The 21,040-nt window shown below is 43.2% G+C and overlaps 1 protein-coding gene across 9 annotated transcripts in view; it reads left to right on the top strand.

The window, feature by feature from the left end:
- NFIA (nuclear factor I A) overlaps positions 1-21,040 on the top strand; it is a 463,875-nt gene that overhangs the window by 372,677 nt on the left and 70,158 nt on the right. For all 9 annotated transcript variants that reach the window (XM_039483687.1, XM_039483692.1, XM_039483688.1 and 6 more), the window contains 2 exons: positions 741-858; positions 3,852-3,979. In XM_039483687.1, coding sequence (XP_039339621.1) covers positions 741-858; positions 3,852-3,979 — 246 coding nt within the window. The remainder of the gene's footprint in view (positions 1-740; positions 859-3,851; positions 3,980-21,040) is intronic.

The following is a 21,040-nucleotide window of genomic DNA, read 5'->3' as shown; positions in this document are numbered from 1 at the left end:
AGCAGTGGTAGTCTTTACAGAAAACCATGCATGCTGGTGGGAATAAAGAATAATAGAAAACAGTTGTTGGATAATAATATAACGAGGCAAATTGTCTCTGGCCCCTGCACAGGCGCACAGAGGCAGAGAGGAACACAAGGAATCTCAGCCCCTGGCATACTTCCCGCAGGGGCGTTGGACAGTCATAGCTCCTATGCTCCGGGGGTATAGAGACTGTAGCCTCTATGTACATCTGGGTGCACACAGCATTCCCAAAGCTCTTGGGAAGAGGTGGCACCAGTGCCCCTTCCCTGTCTACAGAAGCTCACAGACTGGGCCAGGCATACACGGGATGGTGCAACACGTCCACCACTCAGGCTGCGCCTATTAAGGAAGGAAGTTTCATGAGATGTTATTAAGATTACAATATAGCAGCAGTTTCTTAAAGGAATCTAAGATTCTTGCTGCAAATGAATAGAACGGACGGTACAGAAAAAACTGACCTGAAAAGAAAATAAGAACATCTTTATTATATCATATCATTATTATTATGTATTTGTATTATCGTCGTACTTAGGAGCCCTAGGTGGAGACCTGGACTGCATTATACAAACAGACCAAAAAAGACACTCCTTGCCCCAGAGGGAATCGTATAGTGGTAAAATGTTCCTCATTACCGTGTCAGTTCACTTTGGGTGTTGATATATAATCGAGTCTTTATTTACATGACTTACTGAGTTGAATTTCTTTTGTTTCCCTAGCACCAATAGCTGCAGGAACAGGCCCAAATTTCTCCCTCTCAGATTTGGAAAGTTCTTCATACTATAGCATGAGCCCAGGAGCAATGAGGAGGTCTTTACCTAGCACATCCTCTACCAGGTAATTTGATATGTGTATGCTATTGGGTTACTTGTGAAACCCAGATTATGATTAATGCTCATATGGAAGTTATTGTTTAGTATTTACATTGTTTGATGTGTTCTGGTGGGGACAGGACAGTGAGTCTTTTCAGAATCACAAATTTGAGTGTCTATCTCAATCTAAATTAAAGCTCTCTACTTAAAGTCCAGCTTTGAAAAAAGCTGCAGAGACACACACAGGCCCTGATTCTTTTCTCATGTACATTGTTTAGAATCGGGGTAATTCCATTGAAATCAGTGGAGTTACACTGGTATAAGGAGAATCAGGATCATAATGAAACATAATGTCCTCCTATGATAATGTCACTGAGTATTTTTCATGGAGATATTTCATGTAGGTATCATAGCTTGCATTGCATTGAAGGGAAAAAGACCGGACACCAGACTTCAGATAAAATGTATATGTATTGTGTATACATAAAAGTGTTAGCTGTGAAACTAACATAGTGCTGAAGATCTGGCCTTTAATCCATTCATATTTTGGTGTGGCTTTAATAATTTTGTGATTTAATTAAGCAACTGAATTTTTGATGGAGGCTACTATCAAGTCCGATTGCATATCTTAGATGCAAACTAGCAGACAAGGATATTTTTTACTCTGTCGTTTTATTTTAACCATCCATGAGATTGAATTTATAAATCAGCCTAGTCACCATTGCCATCTTGAACACTGTTAAGGAACCAGATTGATTTTTGTTTGTCCGCCAGCCAAAATGATCGGTTATTTCGAAGACATGACAAGAAATTCTAACTTCAGCCTGGAGTTCTTTTAGGGTCTGATCTCAGTCTGCAGCGCCACCAGCTTTGCAAAAAGCAAGCACACCATAAAAAAAAAATCTTTTCACTGTAGCTGTTTTTATTTTCTACAAAAGTATGTAGAGTCTCCTAGCAATAACTTTTAGCTTATAGTTCACAGTGATTGAAAGAACATTCTGTACACATGAGCTCAGTCAGCATTCTGAAGCTTAGCAAATACGGTTCCCATTACATGTGGCAGTAATCAATTTAAAACTTTGTGCTGTTTGTTAGTTTTTTCACATGTGTTTGGCATACTATATGTGCAGTGCTCATCATTAGAATCACTCCCAGCAAGAATTTTGTTGTGACTCCAGGAGTGAAAAAGGCAGGTTATTAGTGTTACTTAAAAGCTCATTTGTCACTCTTCTATTCTTCTGCAAATAGCTAGCACTGATAAGGAGCTAATTATAAACATCACCAGTAGTTTATAACTTGGTAATACTTTTGTTTTTCTCTCATTAGGTTGTTCCCAGTTAGAAAAAAAATATTCCTTAAATACACAGACTCAGCGACACTATCAGACAGTAATTGTATTGTACACAGAGAATTTCCCCTACCGACATATACTGATTCTTTAAAATAAGTTATGGCAGAACCTGCATTCCATACATACCATAAAACATTGTCTCCCTTCAGCTTTGCATACAGAACTCCCAAATCCTGCAGTTCTTACTCAGGCAGAAATTAAAGTGAATCTTGCCTGAGTAAAGGCTGGAAGATTTAGCTCAATGGGATTTATGCCAATGGAATGTTTTATATCCATCCAGTACATCCTTGATACACAAAGGCATCTATTCTTGTTTACTCTATGGAACATTTAGGCAGGTAGGGCTTTTCTTGAATCCCTTACACACTGCTCGTGGAATTGACCCCACAGAATAAAGAGTTGGCAATAGACATAAGATCTGGAAAAATGTGTTAGGACAAATTGACAATAATATCCTAGAGCATTCTGTACATCTCATTATTCCAAATTTAGCCAAGATTGTAGGCCCTTGGCACTGGAATTCATTCCCCCACCGCTCTGCCACACTTTGAGTCAGTTGACCTTCAGAGCACAGTGTAAGGGTTCTCCCTTCTCTCAGCCTTTTGCCTGGGTTGGATTTTGGAGGAGGTGTTGTATATGGTGAGTGTTGTGTGGGAGTCTTTCAATGTTAACATTAGTCAGCAATTTTTTGTTCTTTTTTTTTTTTTTTAAATGTGTGGCGACATCCAGAGACTATGTCCTACATCAGGCATTGAACAAATTAGGTACAGGGTAAAATTTTTATACTTGTTTAAAATAACCTGGGGCAATATAAAACTGAAATATCTTTTCCATCTTTTGCCATCTCTCATGTGTTTATTATTGTAGGGTTGCCATAAATCTGGGATTGCTGCCACTGAATTTTTCTTTAGGACAGGGCCGGCTCCAGGCACCAGCTGAGCAAGCAGGTGCTTGGGGCGGCCAAGGAAAAGGGGCGGCACATCGGGCTCTTCGGCGGCAATTCAGCGGTGGGTCCCTCGGTCCCGCTCGGAGGGAAGGACCTGCCACTGAATTGCCACCAAAGAAGAAAGCAGCGTGGTGGAGATGCTGCCGATCACAGATTTTTCTTTTTCTTTCTTTTTTTTTTTCCGCCGCTTGGGGCAGCAAAAATCCTGGAACTGGCCCTGCTTTAGGAAAAGAAAGCATTGAAAATATATAAAATGCATGCAAAGGGGGTATATGGAATTCACAATAAGATAAGCAGAAGACAAGGTAGTTTAAATGAGGGTGTACCTGTCAGTACCATAGCTGGTGACAGAGTAAGTTAATGGTACAAAACCCTCTGAAGTCAATGGGAGTCTTTCGGTTGACTTCAGCATGCTTTACAAGTCCTCAGCTTAGTCTTTATTGGAGGTTGTTCTGTGTCACAATATCAGCATGGAGCTTGGCACAGTTCAGAAAGGCATAAGGCAGCCTCAAGTCTGATAAAAGTAGATCAGGACTGAGGAAAATTGATTCAGCTTTGTGGAGAAGAGTGAAGAGAACGGGAATCTCTCCCGAGTCAATGCCGTCAATGTCACTAAACTTAACCCAGTTGGTCTCTTCCTGTGCTACCGAGAAATATACCAACAGAGAAATACTTTTGTATCCTTTCAGCATATACAGTATGGTATGTTTTGCTGTTTCAGCTCTACAAAACGCCTCAAATCTGTGGAGGATGAAATGGACAGTCCTGGTGAAGAGCCATTTTATACAAGCCAAGGCCGCTCTCCAGGAAGTGGCAGTCAGTCAAGTGGATGGCATGAAGTGGAGCCAGGTAAGCCACAGCTTTCAGGAGTCAGAGGAAATTTTCTCCAGTTTTTCAGTTTTGTTATCATAAGAGAATATCATACAGAAAGGCTATAAATAAAACCCCTATGATTTGTGCTGAAATGGTCAATCTAGTGAAAATATTGCAATAGTTTGATTGCTCCTGCAGGGCTGCTGAGAGCGGGTTTGGGCCCCAGTGAAAAAAAATTTTTGGGCCCCCCAGCAAGGGCGGACTGGCTAAACAGGGCCGACGAAGCTGGGCCCTGGGCCCCCTTCCGGACCGGTGGGCCCCGGTAATTTGTACCGGCTTCCCCCCCACACACACACCCTCGTCGGCCCTGCGCAGCTGCAAATGTTTTCGTAATGTGTCACTTTTGTATTTGGGCCAAGCATCTGAAGTATTTGAATAATGCAGCAAAAGATATGTTCTCCTTCTCTGTCAAATTGTCCATATCCAATCTTGGAATATCATTGATAACAGCTTGGCAAAACACAGCACCTGTCCCAGCTGTGGACCACATTTCATTCTGTTGTAAAATGGCATTGTTTATATATGTGTGTGTATATATATATATTTGTTAAAAAAAAATACCTCTATAAGATGGAAAGACTTTTGAAGGGTTATATAACATTTGTTTACTCTGCAGTGGGTTTTTAAGAGACTTGGTATGAGTTGCTGTTGTATTCATCCATAATCGTGTGAAGTTTGATAGGAGACTCCATGCGGAAATACGTATCATTGGATGTTGGAGTTAAGAACTTTAAGGGGGAAGCCAGGCCTTTTCCTGATGAATTTTCCTTGGCTTGTGTTATTTACTTAATGTCTCTTGATCACATAGCTTGGTATCATTTGGGTACTTAATAGTAATGAAAACATTTTCCTGGCATGATGGCAATTAGTAGGCAAAATAATGCCACAGAGCTCTGTTCTAGATAGGGATTTTATTGCTAATTATTATTAATACTAATTGATTGAATATCAACAAAGTGTTTTTGTCTTCCAACATTTTACCAAGTTATCAAGATATGGTCCTAACGGATTAGTCCTTTGCGTTTCATATATTTTAATATAATTTTACATAGATTTAAAATAATAAAGATGTCTAACCAATGGTTTGGGCACCCTAATATAATTAATGATACAGCTGTACAATTATATTATACCTTAGCACCATTAAAATCAGTTCTGCAGGAACTTGGCTGGCCAGCCAGCCACCTACTACCTTCATCATCTCTGAAGCATATCCACAGCCTTCTCCAGAAGCACATCAAACAGATGTCTTTTGCAGCATGCCTGGAAAGCCACCAAATTTAGCTATTTCAGACTGGGGGAGGGGGAGAGAGCAAGTTTCAGAGACTCAGAGCTGACAGAACGTCCTGCCAACAGCCCCCTCCTCTTTTATAATGAGCTGGATCCAGTCTGAGTGCTACTGCTGACCACAGCTGTGGCAGTATAGCATGGAGAGAAAGGCAGTCCCTCAGGTAGGCCAGCTCCAAGCCATGTAGGGTTTTATAGGTCATAACCAACACCTTAAAATCCATTCAGAGACACATGGGCAGCCAGCACAGATCCTGGACCACTCTGGTCAGGTGCCCCCAGTGAAATGTCCTGTTCAGTAAGCAAGCCACTGCATTCTGCACCAGCTTCGGTCTCCAAATAGTTTTAAGGTGTAGCCCCCTGTAGAGTGCATTGCCGTAGTCTGATCTTGAGGTGACAGAAAGCACAGAAACAGTGGCAAGGTATGTGTCTGAAAGGACTGCAACCTCCTAGCTAGACGCAAACTGGGTCACTGCTGTAACATGATCGTCAAACAGCATAGTTCCAAATGAGAGAAGATAGTGACAAACAGTTGGGAGTTATCAGCATGCTGAAAACACTGAACCCCATGTCCCCTTACAAATGTTCCTAGTTGCCTTTTATGCATGTTGAACAAGAGAGATGACAGAATGCCACCCTGCAGCACCCCACAGAGCTCCACGGGAAGAGGAGCAATTGTCCACAGCTACCTGCTGAGAGAAGAGAACAAAACACTGAAAAGTGGCCTGGTCCATTCCCAACAGGTTCTCAGGCAAGTCAGCAGCATTTTGTGATCAACCATATTAAAGGCAGCTGATAGATCTAATAATACCAGCATGGAGTCCTGGTTTTCATCCACCACCAGGAAGAGATCACTGACCAATGCATCAGGACAGTCTTTGTGTCATAGCCAGGTCAATACCCAGATTGACATGGGTCAAGGAGATCACAGGCATCCAGACACGGTGATAATTGTCTTGTCACAACCTTCCCACAATCCTACCTAAAAAGGGAAGATGTGATACTTGTTGATAATTAGCAAGATTGTCAGCACCCTGTGATGACTTCTTGAGCAAAGGCTGCACTCCTATTTCCTCCAAAACAATAGGCAGCCTGCGCCCTCTAAAAGAGGTGCTGACAGTGTCCACAAATAAGGAGACCAGCACTTCCCCACTGGCCTTCTCCAGCAAAGAAGGATGTGAATCCAAAGGACAGGTTGCAGTACAAAGGTCTCCCAACATTTCCAGTACCTCAGGGAGTATCACTGGCTGAAACTCCAGCAGAGAAGAGAAGGCCTTTGTTCCCTCAAGACCAGGCTCAATCACCACAGAAGCAAACAGCCAATCCGTAATCTGATCAGTCTTGTCTGCAGAATAGCAAACAATTTCCTCACAACAGGAGGGACTCAGACCAGCTACGAGCTGAAACCATCCAGATGTACCAGACTCTCTGTCACCCAGATCAAATCTGCTGTCTGAGATGTTGCGGATACTGTGGAGGAGAAAAGTAATTGTCACTTTGCCTCCTGCGCAGCAATAGCATAGGAGTTAAAAAGAAATATTTACACTACAGCTGGTCAGCCTCAGCACAAGATTTCCACCACTGCTTCTCTAGCCATCTCCCTCTCGCTTCATTTGTTTTAGACCATCCATAAACCAGGCTGACCTCTGAGAATGAAGCCAGCAAAGAGAGCCACCTCTTCAATAGTGGAGGACAAAAAACTATAATCATGTCCTACAAACGCATCAAAAGAGTGGTCTGTCTGTCAGCAGAACAAGAGTCACCATCAGAGCTCTGGATAACAGAAAGCAACAGTTTACATCATATTTTGTTTTAATATATAATATATAGTAAGTCACATGTGGCTCTGAAATCAACATTTGGTCCTTCGGGTTTGACATGGATGCTTTCATCTCAACCACTACTGAATGCTTTATGAGTCTCCAACAGGGCAACTGCCTAGAAAATGTCTTGGCCCACCGAAAAATACAGAAATGGGATCAACATCCTTTATTACTTTGTATATTGCCAGAGTATTGCTCCTGAAAGAATAGTAACCTTGCCCTGTTTCATTGTTGCCTTGCCCTGTTTCAGTTACATCCTTTCTGCTCTCTATATTGTCCAAACAAGACCCTTACTGTTTATTTAATCCCACAAATGACATTAAAAAAATTCTACATTTTTAACATATAATAATCACTTTGGGTTCTAATGTTTAATTCGTCTGATTGACATATGCAAAGGGAGCTTAAACACTGAAACCATCTTAATAGTTGATGTAGCCCATCAAAGCCCAGAGCAATTATACTGTATACAGTGGTAAAATAGGTTTACAACAGAGCCCGTTGCTACTGTGAATATTTCTGATACTATTAACTCAGGCTGGTCACTGTTGAGGGTTTAGCCTGTGTTGTCAGATGGTAGCATAGGAGTGATTTGTTCAGCAAGATTTTCTTACATCCCATCAAAACCTGTCCTATTGGATGATCTGTCCATGATCAACATGGGAACATGTTGATTACTTCCCTTGAGGAAAGGGGAGAGTTGGATAGCTGTCCCTGAACGTGCCTTTGGGGAAAAGACAGGTGTTGAAGACAGCAGCCACCAGCAGCCACACCCAGTTCCCCAGAGGACCCACATAAAAGGTAATACAGCCCCAGACTGAACAAGAAGACCCATCTAGGCGCAGCTTCTTATCCTGTATCTAGGAGTAGAAGGAGCCTGCATGTATGTGCAGATTCTGGGGGAATCTGCATGTGTTTGGGCATTTGATTAGTTTTGAGGAGAAGGGAGCAGCATGTCCATGAGAAAGATTTGGGGGATGCAAAGCATGAAAGAGAGAGAGAGAGACAGTGTATGTTTGTGTGATCTGGTGCGTGGAGAGAAAGAACTTTTGGCGGGGGAGGCAGAAGACGAAGAATGAGAGATTTCACAGAGATTTGGAATGGGGGTCACGAGAGAGGGAAGAAATGGCAGCAAGAGGATTGAAACCTGGAAGGAGGAAGAGAACACAATGTGGAAAAAGAAAGATGGAGGCGGGGGGAAAGGAGAGAACAGTTATTACATCGTATAGAAAACATGATAGTGAAAAAAGACAGAGGCAAAGATAATGAGATATGTATGAGAAGAAAGGAAACATAGTGTAGTCAGCAGAGAAAGAAAAGAACAAATACAACGGTGAGAAAGTAAATGGTTAAAAGTTTTTACTTGGAAAGGGGAGATTCAAAAGGATGCAATAAATAACTAAATTAACAACGTTTCTGAAAGCAGTGCATGCTGGGGACAAAAGTTTGCCTAGGGCTAGCCATGGCTGGCCATCCTGCCTCTCTCCCCATTTGCTCTTTTTATATTGGTGCTGTTTGTGGTCCCTGCTGACTTGTTTTTCTGTGGTTGGACCTGTGAGTGGGTCCACTGAGGGTCAGCTGTGGACTCAAGGGGTGCCTGAAAAATGGCTGGAGATCAGCTCAGCCTTGCTCCCACCTTGCAGAAAGCAACACAAAGCTACTCAGAGACTGCTACTCCAGACTATGGGGAGTGATAGTACTCACTGCTTTCCAAAGGCTTTGGATGACTTCATCTAAGCTCTGTGCAACCCACCAGCCACATGTATTGCCCATCCACAATCCCTCCCCCTGCCCTCCTGCTTTAAAGGGCTGCACTGGTTCTCAGCTCCTTGACAAGTAAGTTGTGTGCGGAGCTCTGGACACAGGGTCTGCACCTGCCACGCGTTGGCAGCATGGCATTTCCATTGCATTCTGGTCTGCGTGCACCCAAGGAAAGGTCCAGAGCACAGAGCACTCTGTGTATTACATCTGGGGTACTTTTCACAAACAAGTGTATGGTGCTTTATTTATGCTTCAGACATGGCAGCCAAAGCAGAAACCAACATTAATTCCACGTTCCTTGTAGTGTACTCGTCGAGTCTCACATCCATTTGCCTGCACTTGAATGCTTCTGGGGAGCTCTGAGGCCTAAAAAGACTGGAGTCTGCCAGAAAAGATGAATTTCCTTTCACAACAGGAAGGCTTGGGAAGTAAAACAAAGCAGACATGTAGTAAATTACTTCTGGTTTTCAAATACCTTTTGCAGTATTCTACTTACCATTACTTTATCTCAGCACTTTCAGTACATAACTCTTGTTAACTGAGAAGAAAGGCAAGAGAGACGATAAAGATGATAGGTAAGAAAACCAGGGAATAGCAAACTGTCTTTGGACTTGGGTACAGGCGTTGGCTTTTGTTCAGTTCTGTTTCAGCTGTATTTTGTAAACTGGTTTAAAAGCATAATTCCTAGTAAATGCTTGCAGCTTCTGTTTTTGGTTCCATCCTGATCAAAATGCACCCTGTAAGGCTGAAACACATACAACCGTATTCCACTTGTGCATTTTTCTAGTGCGTTCTCTAATGCAATACAGATGTGACATCCACTGTACCTTATCAGGCATTTTTGTGGTGTGCTTTACTGTATATTAGCAATTTCAGTTTCAGATTTCTCAGTCAAGTTTCTTGTATTTATAGACTGGGGGTGGGAATGCTGATTAAAGTGTAATCCTCACAGTATTCTAATAATCAACCTTGCTGGCACGGGGAAGAGCAACCTGCACCTTCCTGTGTCAGTCTGGTCCTTGTTTTCCCCACAAGGTCATTGACTCCAAGGGAGTAAGGATGTTTGCACTGCCTGAAATCCTTTGGGGTTCTGATGGGGAGAATGCAGTTTTAAGTTCCACAGGGAATGCACTGGATCAACCCGAAATCTCTCTTCAAACAGCACATGTTGGCCCTGTGTTCTACTTCCCTCCTGTTGAAAGGATGTTTGTGCTGTTTTGTGTCACTGCAGCCCATTCTCCTGCTCTCCCCCAGTGGTTTTTCTGCCACCAGGGACTCTGTGCAAAGGCCTCAAATGTGAGAAAGAGCAAGGTATTGGATTGCAGTCCAAATTGCATTGGGATTCATTCAGTGCAAAGCAGCACCAACACAGTATTAGAGCATAATGTTTTTATTGCATGAGTGAAATGTATATTGTACAGTTATAATACCTCATGGAATTAAACCATTACATAAGCCCATAATAAATGACAACACCCATGCTAGATCACATTAGTTCTTCTTCAAGTGCTCATCCACATATATTCCACTCTTATTAGTCAGAAATTAATTGAGGACTTCATACTTGCCTAGTGGGTAGCAGAGTAGGCATATGTCCTGGTAGCTTTCTCCCTCACCCCCATGGTCTTTTCCATATAACAGTCCACCATGACCCCATTGAAACCCTTGGAGTTTATGCACCAGCTCCTAAAAGGAAAGGTAAGAACCCAGGAGACAGAGTGTCATCAAGTTCCTTTTACCACCAGAGAGCCTCAGTGCCTCCAAGAAGGAGGCTGTGTGCTTCTGCCTCTGCAACATTCTCCTCCCACACTACAGCTCCATCAAAATGGTTGAGAGTTGCTCCGTAAACAGTGCATTTTCCCTACCATTTGGGAATCGCCTTCATTTTTTCCAGGAGTCATGGAACCTAAGAACATCCAACCCCTAGGTTTCAGAGATAGTCTCAGTCAGATATTCTCTGCATTTGTGCAGTATTCCCACTTCCCACCCCCTTTCCTTGTCACTTTTCAGGGACCCCTCAGGAGGTGGAGTAACTTCTGTCTCTCAGCACAAGAGAAGAAGTTTTTCTGCAGTTTAGGGGGAAGAGTTTTTGTTCTGGTTACTTCCTAAAATCACAGAAGGTCTCAATACCTTCTTCTATTTCCACTTCAGAATGGTAACTCTAGCTTCTATAATTCCATCACTAGATCTGTAGGACTGTTTTGTGACTCTCAGTCTGGAAGATGCCAGCTTCCACATGTCCATACAGCGGGCACACAAAAAGTACCTAAAGTTTTAGACTCATAGCCTGTGTTGCTTTCCTACCAATGATCAAAGGACTGACAATTCACATTATGACTGACAGTGGTCATGTTTTTTACAAGTAGGCAGGGGAGGAGCCCAATTGTCTCCTTTATGTTGGGAAGCAGTTCAGTGATAAAACTGGTTCGTTCAGGATCATGTATTTCCCATAGAACTACATCTCCCAGGTCTGCGTATGGTTCTAGTGGACCCAGACAATTTTTGTCATACCAGGAGTATGATCAAGAATTGTGTTGTCAGATGCATCTTCCTCAAGTAGGATCATCCATCAATATTTGCAAACCCAAGGCATTTCTCAAATTCTACTTTAAAAAAGGAGGTGTGAGCCCATGATCATTGTTGGATGCATTCCTCACTCAGTGGTCCCCAGGGATGAGATGTGCTTACCCTCCAATCCCTCTGACTTCCAGTATGCTCAGAAAGTTCAGACAGGACATTCACAGTCATCATGATAGCGCCTGCCTGACTAAGGTGATTTTGGTACCCAGAACAGCTGCTCCTATCAGTTTGTCCACCAAAACCCTTGCTTCTTCTACCAGACTTAATATCTCAGGACAGTAGGATTATTTTACATCCGAATTCAGTCTCCCTCTACCTGGCAGCTTGAACTATTAGATGTCAGACCCAGAAAGTTCATGTTCCTCAGATATCCAGATCATTTTCATTCAAAGTAAAAGAATTCCGCCAAGCTAACTTGGGCTGCTAAGTGGAAGACATTTGGGATTTGGTGTGAGCAACAACAATTACAACATAGTGACTCCCAGATCCCTGCTAATTTGGATTATTTGTGCTCTCTCTAGAATTCTAATTATGCCTAGTAAAGTACACCTGGCAGACATATCTGCATATCACGCTCCCCACTCCATCCTCATTTGAAGCTACACATTTCTCCCTGACTGTAGTTACATTTCTTAAGGGCCTTATGCACATTTTTCCATCAGTCAAGGAAACTCCTCCTTCTTAATGTGCTCCTGGCAAGTTTAATGGGCCTCCCATTGGAACCTCTGGCAATCTGTGCCCTGTTGCACCTATCTTCTACTTTTAATGGCAATCACAACAGAAAGGAAAACATCCTTTAAATGGCAGTCACATCTGCCAGAAGAATTGGGGAAATGCAAGCTCTCATGGCAGACCCTCCCTATATAGTATTCCGTAAGGATAAAGTATTACTCATCCCATACCAAGCTCTTGCCTAAGGTACTCATGGATTTCCACTTCAACCAAACAATTCATTTACCAGTATTTTTCCTTAAGCCATGTTAAGCACTCTTTACATGTTCTCAGAGCCTGATCCTTTATTTTAAAAGGATCAGACCCTCCAGAGTTTTCTCAAGGCCATTTGTAGCATTTGCTGACAGAATGAAAGGTCAAGCGATATCAGCACAGAGACTATTCAAGTGAATATTGGGATGTTTTCGCTAGTTTAGATCCCCCAGCTCGGTTTAGGGCTCATTCCACTAGAGCTCAAGCAGCTTCTGCAGATTCCATCTCAGACATGCTTTTTTTATTTTTTACTAAGCATTATCCCCTCATGGAAGCATCGAGGTATGAAGCTTCTTTTTTCAGAGCTGTGCTGCAATCTATGTTGAAGTAGACACCTTCACATCAGGTTTTCTTCTTCTTCAACACTTAGCCAGACAGTTGGCCATAGCAATCGTTCACCATTTGATCCATTCCTGCGCAACCGCAAAGGCTTGACGGCCTGAGAGTCCAACATTGGAACAGACTTGATGAACCCAGTCTGCCTCTGGGCCGCCTCCACCCACAACAGGTCACCACTTGTAAATAACTAAGAGTAGAATATATATGAATAAGTACTCAAAGATGAAAGAAAAGTTACTTACTTTACTTTAACTGGAATTCTTCAAGATGTGTTGTCCATATACATTCCATGACCTGCTCTCCTTCCCCTCTACTATGGAATCCTATAACATCTGGATTTTACAGTGGCGAAGGAACTGAATGGCTGTTGGACCCACACTGCCCTTTATACCCATGGTACAGAATAGGACGACATTCAGGGTGCATGCATGGCCCCAATGCACAGCACTGGCCAACAGATCCCAATCTTGAATGCATAGGGCACGTGCATACCAAGAGTGGAATACATATGAACATAATGAAGAACTCCAGTTTCCGTAAGGTAAATAATTTTTCTTTCCTAAATGGTTTTTGCTTTCATATCGTTTGGATCCAAATGCCTCCTTATCCTTGCTGTTTGCATAACAGTATCCCAATACAAGCTGCCCAACGGCTTTCAAGAATGTAAGATTTTTCTTTACTTCTAAGAGCAATACTACTTATCAACTTTTTTCTGAAATACCATATCAGCAGTCTACAGTTCCTGCTGCTATAAGTTTAATGTGTTTGTAGGAGCACTTAGCATCAAGTCTTTTATATCACAATCTATTACTCACAGGTGCTACATGATACAGGATTGTGTTAGCACTTTATAGATCTTTTATCAGATAAGTGTATGTGTTTCTGTGCCAGGCAATCAGAATGAAACTTCTGCATGACTAGTGAGTTACTAACTGACACAAGCTAAAAAAAAAATACAACCTTTCCACACCTGCTCTTTTATGGATAAGTTAGAGTCTGATTGGCTGAGGCCAACAAAAGGTCCAGAACTAAACGTAAGCCAGTAAAAATGCAGCATGGAAATATTGATGCTTTGAGCATCAATACTTTTCAGTAACATTCATCAGGTAAAATGTTGAACTTGTTTGCTAGTAGAAACAGTAGTTGTGACAGTGAATTATCGCTGGATCAACGTCTCAGCTTTTCTCCTGCAATGTACATAGCAAGAGACCATTATCCTATGGCCACATTCCATTCAGTTGGAATTATCCCTCCAGAATCATGGCCATTAGAGATGGAAAAACTTGTTGGATCATCCAGTCCACTTCTTTGCAGTACAGTAATATTTTTAATGAATTCCTGAGTTTATATTTAAGAGTTGTAAATTACTGGGTTTCCATATCTCCCCAAGGAGTGTTGTCAACCTGTGTCAGGTGATATTCAGTCTACATATGGCCTGGTCAGTTTTAATAATAATGCTCTTATATGGAAATGTCCATCTATAGATCTCATAGTGCTTACCCACCCTTTGTTAATTCACGTCAGAGAGGTACTCAGTTCAGCATGAGCCAAGAAAGGTCAATCAGTGAAGTGCTATAGCTCTGCTTTTTACATCTAACTCCAAAATGTATGGGGTGCTTCATTTCAAACATGGGTTCATTTGAGAGTGGCCAACCTATGTATAAATCCCAGGATAAGATTACAGTGGGAATGATTCTGGTAAGGGGGTTGCACCTCAGATTTCCAATGTAAACTGAGGGTACGTCTACACTACGGGATTATTCCGATTTTACATAAACCGGTTTAGTAAAACAGAGTGTATAAAATCGAGTGCACGCGGCCACACTAAGCACATTAATTCGGCGGTGTGCGTCCACGGTCCGAGGCTAGCATCAATTTCTGGAGCGTTGCACTGTGGGTAGCTATTCCGTAGCTATCTCATAGTTCCCGCAGTCTCCCCCACCCCTTGGAATTCTGGGTTGAGATCCCAGTGCCTGATGGGGCAAAAATCATTGTCGCAGGTGGTTCTGGGTAAATGTCATCAGTCATTCCTTCCTCTGGGAAAGCAACAGCAGGCAATCATTTCGCACCCTTTTCCCCTGGATTGCCCTGGCAGACGCCATAGCATGGCAACCATGGAGCCTGTTTTGCCTTTTGTCACTGTCACCATATGTGTACTAGATGCCGCTGACAGAGGCGATACAGCAGTGCTACACAGCAGCATTCATTTGCTTTTGCATGATAGCAGAGACGGTTAGCAGTCGTTCTGTACCGTCTGCTGCCATTGTAAATTGGCAATGAGATGACGGTTACCAGTCCTTCTGTACTGTACTGTCTGCTGCTGTCATGGGTGCCCCTGGCTGAGGTTGGCCGGGGGCACAAAATACAAAAATGGGAATGACTCCCCGAGTCAATCCCTCCTTTACGGTATCTAAAAATAGAATCAGTCCTGTCTAGAATATGGGGCACGTGTACTAGAGAACCAGTGTATCAGAGAACCAGAGAGCACAGCCGCTCCGTGTCAGATCCTGCAGAAATGATGAGCTGCATGCCATTCACAGGGGGTGCCCCTGCAACAACCCCACCTGTTGCTTCTCTCCTCCCCCAGCCTTCCTGGGCTACCGTTGCAGCGTCCCCCCCATTTCTGTGATGAAGTAATAAATAATGCAGGAATAAGAAACAGTGACTTGTTAGTGAGATAAAATGAGGGGAAGGCAGCCTCCAGCTGCTATGATAGTCCAGAGAGGACATTAAGCAGTGTGGGGGAGAGGAGCCCAGCATCCCGCTGCTATGATAGTCCAGGCAGTACAGAATCTTTTCTTTACACATGAAGGGCGAGGGCTGATGGAGCTCAGCCCCCAGTTGCTATGATGAAGACGGTTACCAGCCGTTCTGTACCATCTACCCAGGCGCCCCCAGCCGACCTCACCTGAGGCCAGCCAGGAGCACTCACGGGCTGATGATGAGGACGGATACCAGTCCTTCTGCACTGTACCGTCTGCCACAAGGCTGATGATGACGATGGATATCAGTCATATTGCACCATCTGCCACCAGGGAGGGGGAAAGAGGATACTGCAGTTCACTGCCGCAGCATCGCGTCTGCCAGCAGCATTCAGTAGACATAGGGTGACATTTAAAAAAGTCAAGAGATGATTTTTTTCCCTTTTACTTCTGGGAGTGGGGGTGGGGGAGGGTCAATTGATGAGCTATGCTCTGAACCACCCCGGACAATGTGTTTGACCCTACAGGCATTGAGAGCTCAGCCAAGAATGCAAATGCTTTTCGGAGACTGCAGGAACTGTGGGATAGCTTGAGTCCTCAGTCCCCCCTCCCTCCCTCCATGAGCATCCATTTGATTCTTTGGCTTTCTGTTACGCTTGTCACGCAGCAGTGTGCCGAGTCCCTGCTGTGCCCTCTGTCTGGAGATTTTTTTAAAATGCTTTGGAATTTCGTCTTCTGTAACGGAGCTCTGATAGAACAGATTTGCCTGCCCATACAGCGATCACATCCGTACGGTCCATGCTGGAGCTCTTTTTGGATTTGGATTTGGGACTGCATCGCCACCCGTGCTGATCGGAGCTCCATGATGGGCAAACAGGAAATGATATTCAAAAGTTCGCGGGGCTTTTCCTGTCTAGCTGGCCACTGCATCCAAGTTCAGATTGCTGTCCAGAGCGGTCACAGTGGTGCACTGTGGGATACCGCCCGGAGGCCAATACCATCGATTTGCGGCCACACTAACCCTAATCCGATATGGTAATACCGATATTAGCGCTACTCTTCTCGTTAGGGAGGAGTACAGAAACCGGTTTAAAGAGCCCTTTATATCGATATAAAGGGCCTCTTAGTGTGGAGTGCGGCGTTAAATTGGTTTAACACTCCTAAAATCGGTTTAAACGCGTAGTGTAGACCAGGCCTGAGTTCCTGACTGGCCTGGTGTTTGGGTCATTCAGACATATTATGCTGGGTGATTTCATCATCCATGTGGACAGTAGATCTCATGGGCACCATGACAGCCATAGGACTATCTGAGATGCTTTCTGGCTCTACACGCAAGTGGCATATTCCGAGTCTTGTTTTCAGATGGGTTTGTGGAAAATTATACCTTAATCAGGGTTAAATCATTACCTCCTCCAGAATGAAAACAAGACTTACCTTTGCTCCCATCTTGGTGCAGGACCTGTGTGCTATAAATCCATTCTCAGCAGTCTGTGGACCAAATTAGGCTTTAGATTTCTTTAAGGGCTGAGTTTTATTCAGCCACCCGCTTCTGTTTAACAGATGTTGGGGAGATAGTGAATGGTTTGGGCTGCAGTTCCATTACTGTGTGGATGGTCTACAGCCCCAAGACTCCTTATTATCAGAACAGGAGACTGTTGAGAAAGGGGCATGAAAAAGCATCACCACTAGGCAAAAGCACCCTCTTCCCTCTGAATTTAGCTGAACATTTGTGGCCATTTCTTGCTGATTCAGAACTTGTCACTGATGTCGCTGCTTTGTGAACTCCAAATTGGGCCGCTGCAATGCATCTGCCCTTGAAGACCATTTGAAAACTACAGCTTGTGTAGAATGTGACTGATTGCGTAGTCTTGACAGCTGGGTTGCACCAGTCTTTGGGTCTGAATGGGTAGGAGACAGAGGCAGTGTGTTTTCTACTATGGAATGCTGGTCCAAAAGAGTTCAGGTATCCTGGCCCATCAGGGCATGGGGAAGTATTAGAAGACATCTGTGCAATTTTGTGAAAGAAGCTCATCACAAAACAGATGTAGGGCTATCCTGGGTAAATAGATTACCCCTCCCCCCAAAAAGAGAAAAATGACACATTTTACAAAATGCAGCTGTGTAAATATTGTGTGGGAGCAGGGAAGAGTTGGAGAGGTGTAACACACGCCCTTTCTTTTTTTGCAGAAGTTCTGCGCTGTGCACTGTTTATTACCATTACCAGGACAACCATCACTATATTGCATAGCACACAGTGCAGCTACTGTATCCCATACACAGACTTTCATCTTTTTTTTTAAAGGGGGAAAAACAAGCCTTATTTTAAAGTAAACATGTTTTCAAAATAAAAATGTGCAAGGGGGTGGGGGGGAACAGAGAGGGAAGGATACCAGAATGGGAAGAGGAAGCATCTCCCTTTTTTTCTTCTCTGAGCGCTCTATTGGTTCCTCCTATGCTGTTTATGTATGAAACAAACCCTGACCTTTTAAATTAATCAATCCAGGTGCCTGTTGCTCTTTTTCTTTTTGTCAGCTCTCACTGCACTTACAACCGATACAATTCATCCACATATGCTCAAATCTTCATATACATACACATCAACCCATAGCCCTAAATGCTGCCCAGCCCACCTGGTTGATGGGCTTTTGGCCATGGTGATCTAAGGGTACGTCCATACTACCCTCCGGGTCGGCGGGTAGCAATCGACTTCTCGGAGTTCGATATATCGCGTCTCATCTAGACGCGATATATCGAACTCCGAACGCGCTCCCGTCGACTCCGGAACTCCACCACCGCGAACGGCAGTGGCGGAGTCGATGGGGGAGCCGCGGACTTCGATCCCGCGCCGTGAGGACGGGTAAGTAGTTCGAACTAAGGTAGTTCGACTTCAGCTACGCTATTCGCTTAGCTGAAGTTGCGTAATTAGTTCGACCCCTCCCTCCCTAGTGTAGACCAGGCCTAAGAGCAATAGGAAAGGAATGAATCCTCCCTATCAACCTGGCAGCTTAGTGTGGAGTAGCTGCACAGCTGCCTACTGCCATTGGAATAGTATACCGGCTGTAGTAGCAGCCAGGCACGATTGCACCCCTACCTGGGGGTTTAAGCCTGGGCACCCGTGCAAGTCCTGGAATGCCAAGTGTCCTTCTTCAGCCATTTCACTGTATTTAGGACTTTCTGTCACAAGAGCAGGGGAGGCAGCATTTAGCCTTTAAACACTCTTCATTTTCTTTTGTCCTGTAGCGTCATGCAAACTCACAATGCAACATGGGTGTGTTAGACACTGATCTGCAGCACATAGCTGTTGGAATGTTATTGCAATAGCAGTGGTACCTCTGTCATACAATACAGAGAAGATTCAGTGCACCCACAGCTTCTGTTGACTTCAGAGGGAGTTATGGGTGCTCAGCAGCTCTGGAAATCACACCTTTTTTATATATAATGAAAATAGCACTTCTCTTCTTCTGTTACACCAAACCACTTGCCATATTTTTAGTGTGACACACCAAAAAACATGCCATCGGAGGCCCTTGTTGCTCAGAAGCTGTAATTATTTAACAAATTAAAAGCCCCTTTTCTTCCCTCCGATACATGCACATAGCATTCAGTTACTGCACACACATACCAGAACACTGGAAACCCACCCAAATCAGACTGAACCTGAAATCCTTACTCACAAGAATAGCACCACTGAAGTCAGTGGGACTACTCATGTGAGTAAGGGTTGCAGATGGAGAGCAATCTGGGGAGGAATGACATTTTATTTTAAAAGTAAGGAGCTCTTGCAACCAATGGACATTTTGAAAAATTATATATGTATAGATTACCTTTTATTTATACTCCATATAAAACATCCTGTTCTAAGTGCACATTTGTCTATAGCAGATTGTAATTGTATCATTAATGCATTACCCTGCTCTGAACAGAAGAGAAGTATTTTAGATGTAGTACAAATTTAACCCTATCCTGGGTCTTGCCTTAATTCTTAACTTAAAGAACAACAAACAAAATACAAACATCATCCTAAGCTTTCACCTAAACATGGCTGTTCGGAGATGTGCAAGTGGTAGGTTTGTGGTGGTAGTTGGCCACTCTGTGCTTTCTCTGTCTCTGTCCTTAGTTCTCCCTTCTTCAGAGACACATCACAGCCTTTTAGATTGAGAACTAACTGGGCACAGCTGATCTAAACTTCCTAGGACTTAGTGAATGTACTTCTGAATCTCAATACAGAGTTCAGACATCGGCTGTCAAGATGACTCATTGGAAGCATCCTGCTTCTTTGTGCAAAGTCCTGGATTCTGCCACCCTGTTTGTATGGTATTTTGAGAATTAAAAAAATATATATTTTTCAAAAATTCCAGCTGAAACTTCTTGTGCAAGTTCTCAACCGAGCAGTGAAGTTTATGCAAAGTTTTAAATAAATTGCTTGGCCTGTGAAAAGAAACCCATCATTTTGAAATCTAATAATTGGGGGGAATGAGGGAGAGTTAGGAGTTTAAAGTAGTCTTAAGTACTGCACATGCCTGAGTCCCTCTGCCACAGATGTGATTTTACAATATCTCTTTCCTACTTTTAAAGTGTTTTTCTCTATGTCGCTATGTGAAAGTCGCACATGAACCAAAAGTAACACTGACTCTACAGGCTAAACAGTGACATTGACTGTATACAAAGTGCTGTTTTAATGCACAAAGTAAATAAACTGAAAAGACTGAGAAAATATTTTTTCTCTCGTCTCTTTCAGCTGCTGTAATCTTAGGTGTATTACTTGTAAAAACTAGTAGGTTAAAAAAAAACAGACATGCTTTTCAGATTCACTGCATCACTTTAAAAATGGTTAAGAATTGATTTGCCAGACTCTTGGGGAAATGCTGTAATGTTTTTGGCTGTATCCTACTTTCTGCTGCCAACTAAAAGTACCATCTGGTGTGTTTGGGGCCCTACCCTGTCTCAGGTGCTTCCAAAATTCTCCCCAACTAGTGGATCATTTCATTGGGCTGCTGTGTCTGCTGCAGCATGTGTCGTAGGCTGGGAATCCTACTGCTTCTGTTTTCTGCCATCTTTTTAACTGTGGTGTATATGTTTGGGCACAGATCTTACTGCCTCTCTTGAGGACATTTGCATCATTGTCAGCTGCACATATTAAATTGATATGCAGAGCTCACAAACATGTATTCCATCTTTTGTCCCTTTGTTTGTACAATTGTTCCAGTTTTAATTCTTCTTTGACACCTGGAATATCACAAAGCTGTTGATAATCTGCTGGTTACTGAGGAAAATGACATTGATAGAAGGATAGTGTGTGTCAAACTAGTATCTAGACAATTGCAGGCATACCACATGCTCTCATAGCTCTAGGAATCCTAAATCCATTGCTAATCTGGAGTGCCAAATGTGGCAGTGTGCTGCACTGTCATTCCCTCACTAGAGCAGACAGCAGTCACTGATAATTGATTAGAAAAAAGGATTGTTTACTTCTACGGTATGCTATATTGGGTTGTCTGATGCAAGTCAGTATTTAGTACATGCTTGCTGCCATTTTGTGAGGAAGGAAAGGGCTGTAACAA

This window comes from Mauremys reevesii, linkage group 8 (assembly GCF_016161935.1).
Source record: "Mauremys reevesii isolate NIE-2019 linkage group 8, ASM1616193v1, whole genome shotgun sequence".
Classification (NCBI taxonomy): domain Eukaryota; kingdom Metazoa; phylum Chordata; order Testudines; family Geoemydidae; genus Mauremys; species Mauremys reevesii.
This window is presented reverse-complemented; position numbering and strand designations above follow the sequence as displayed.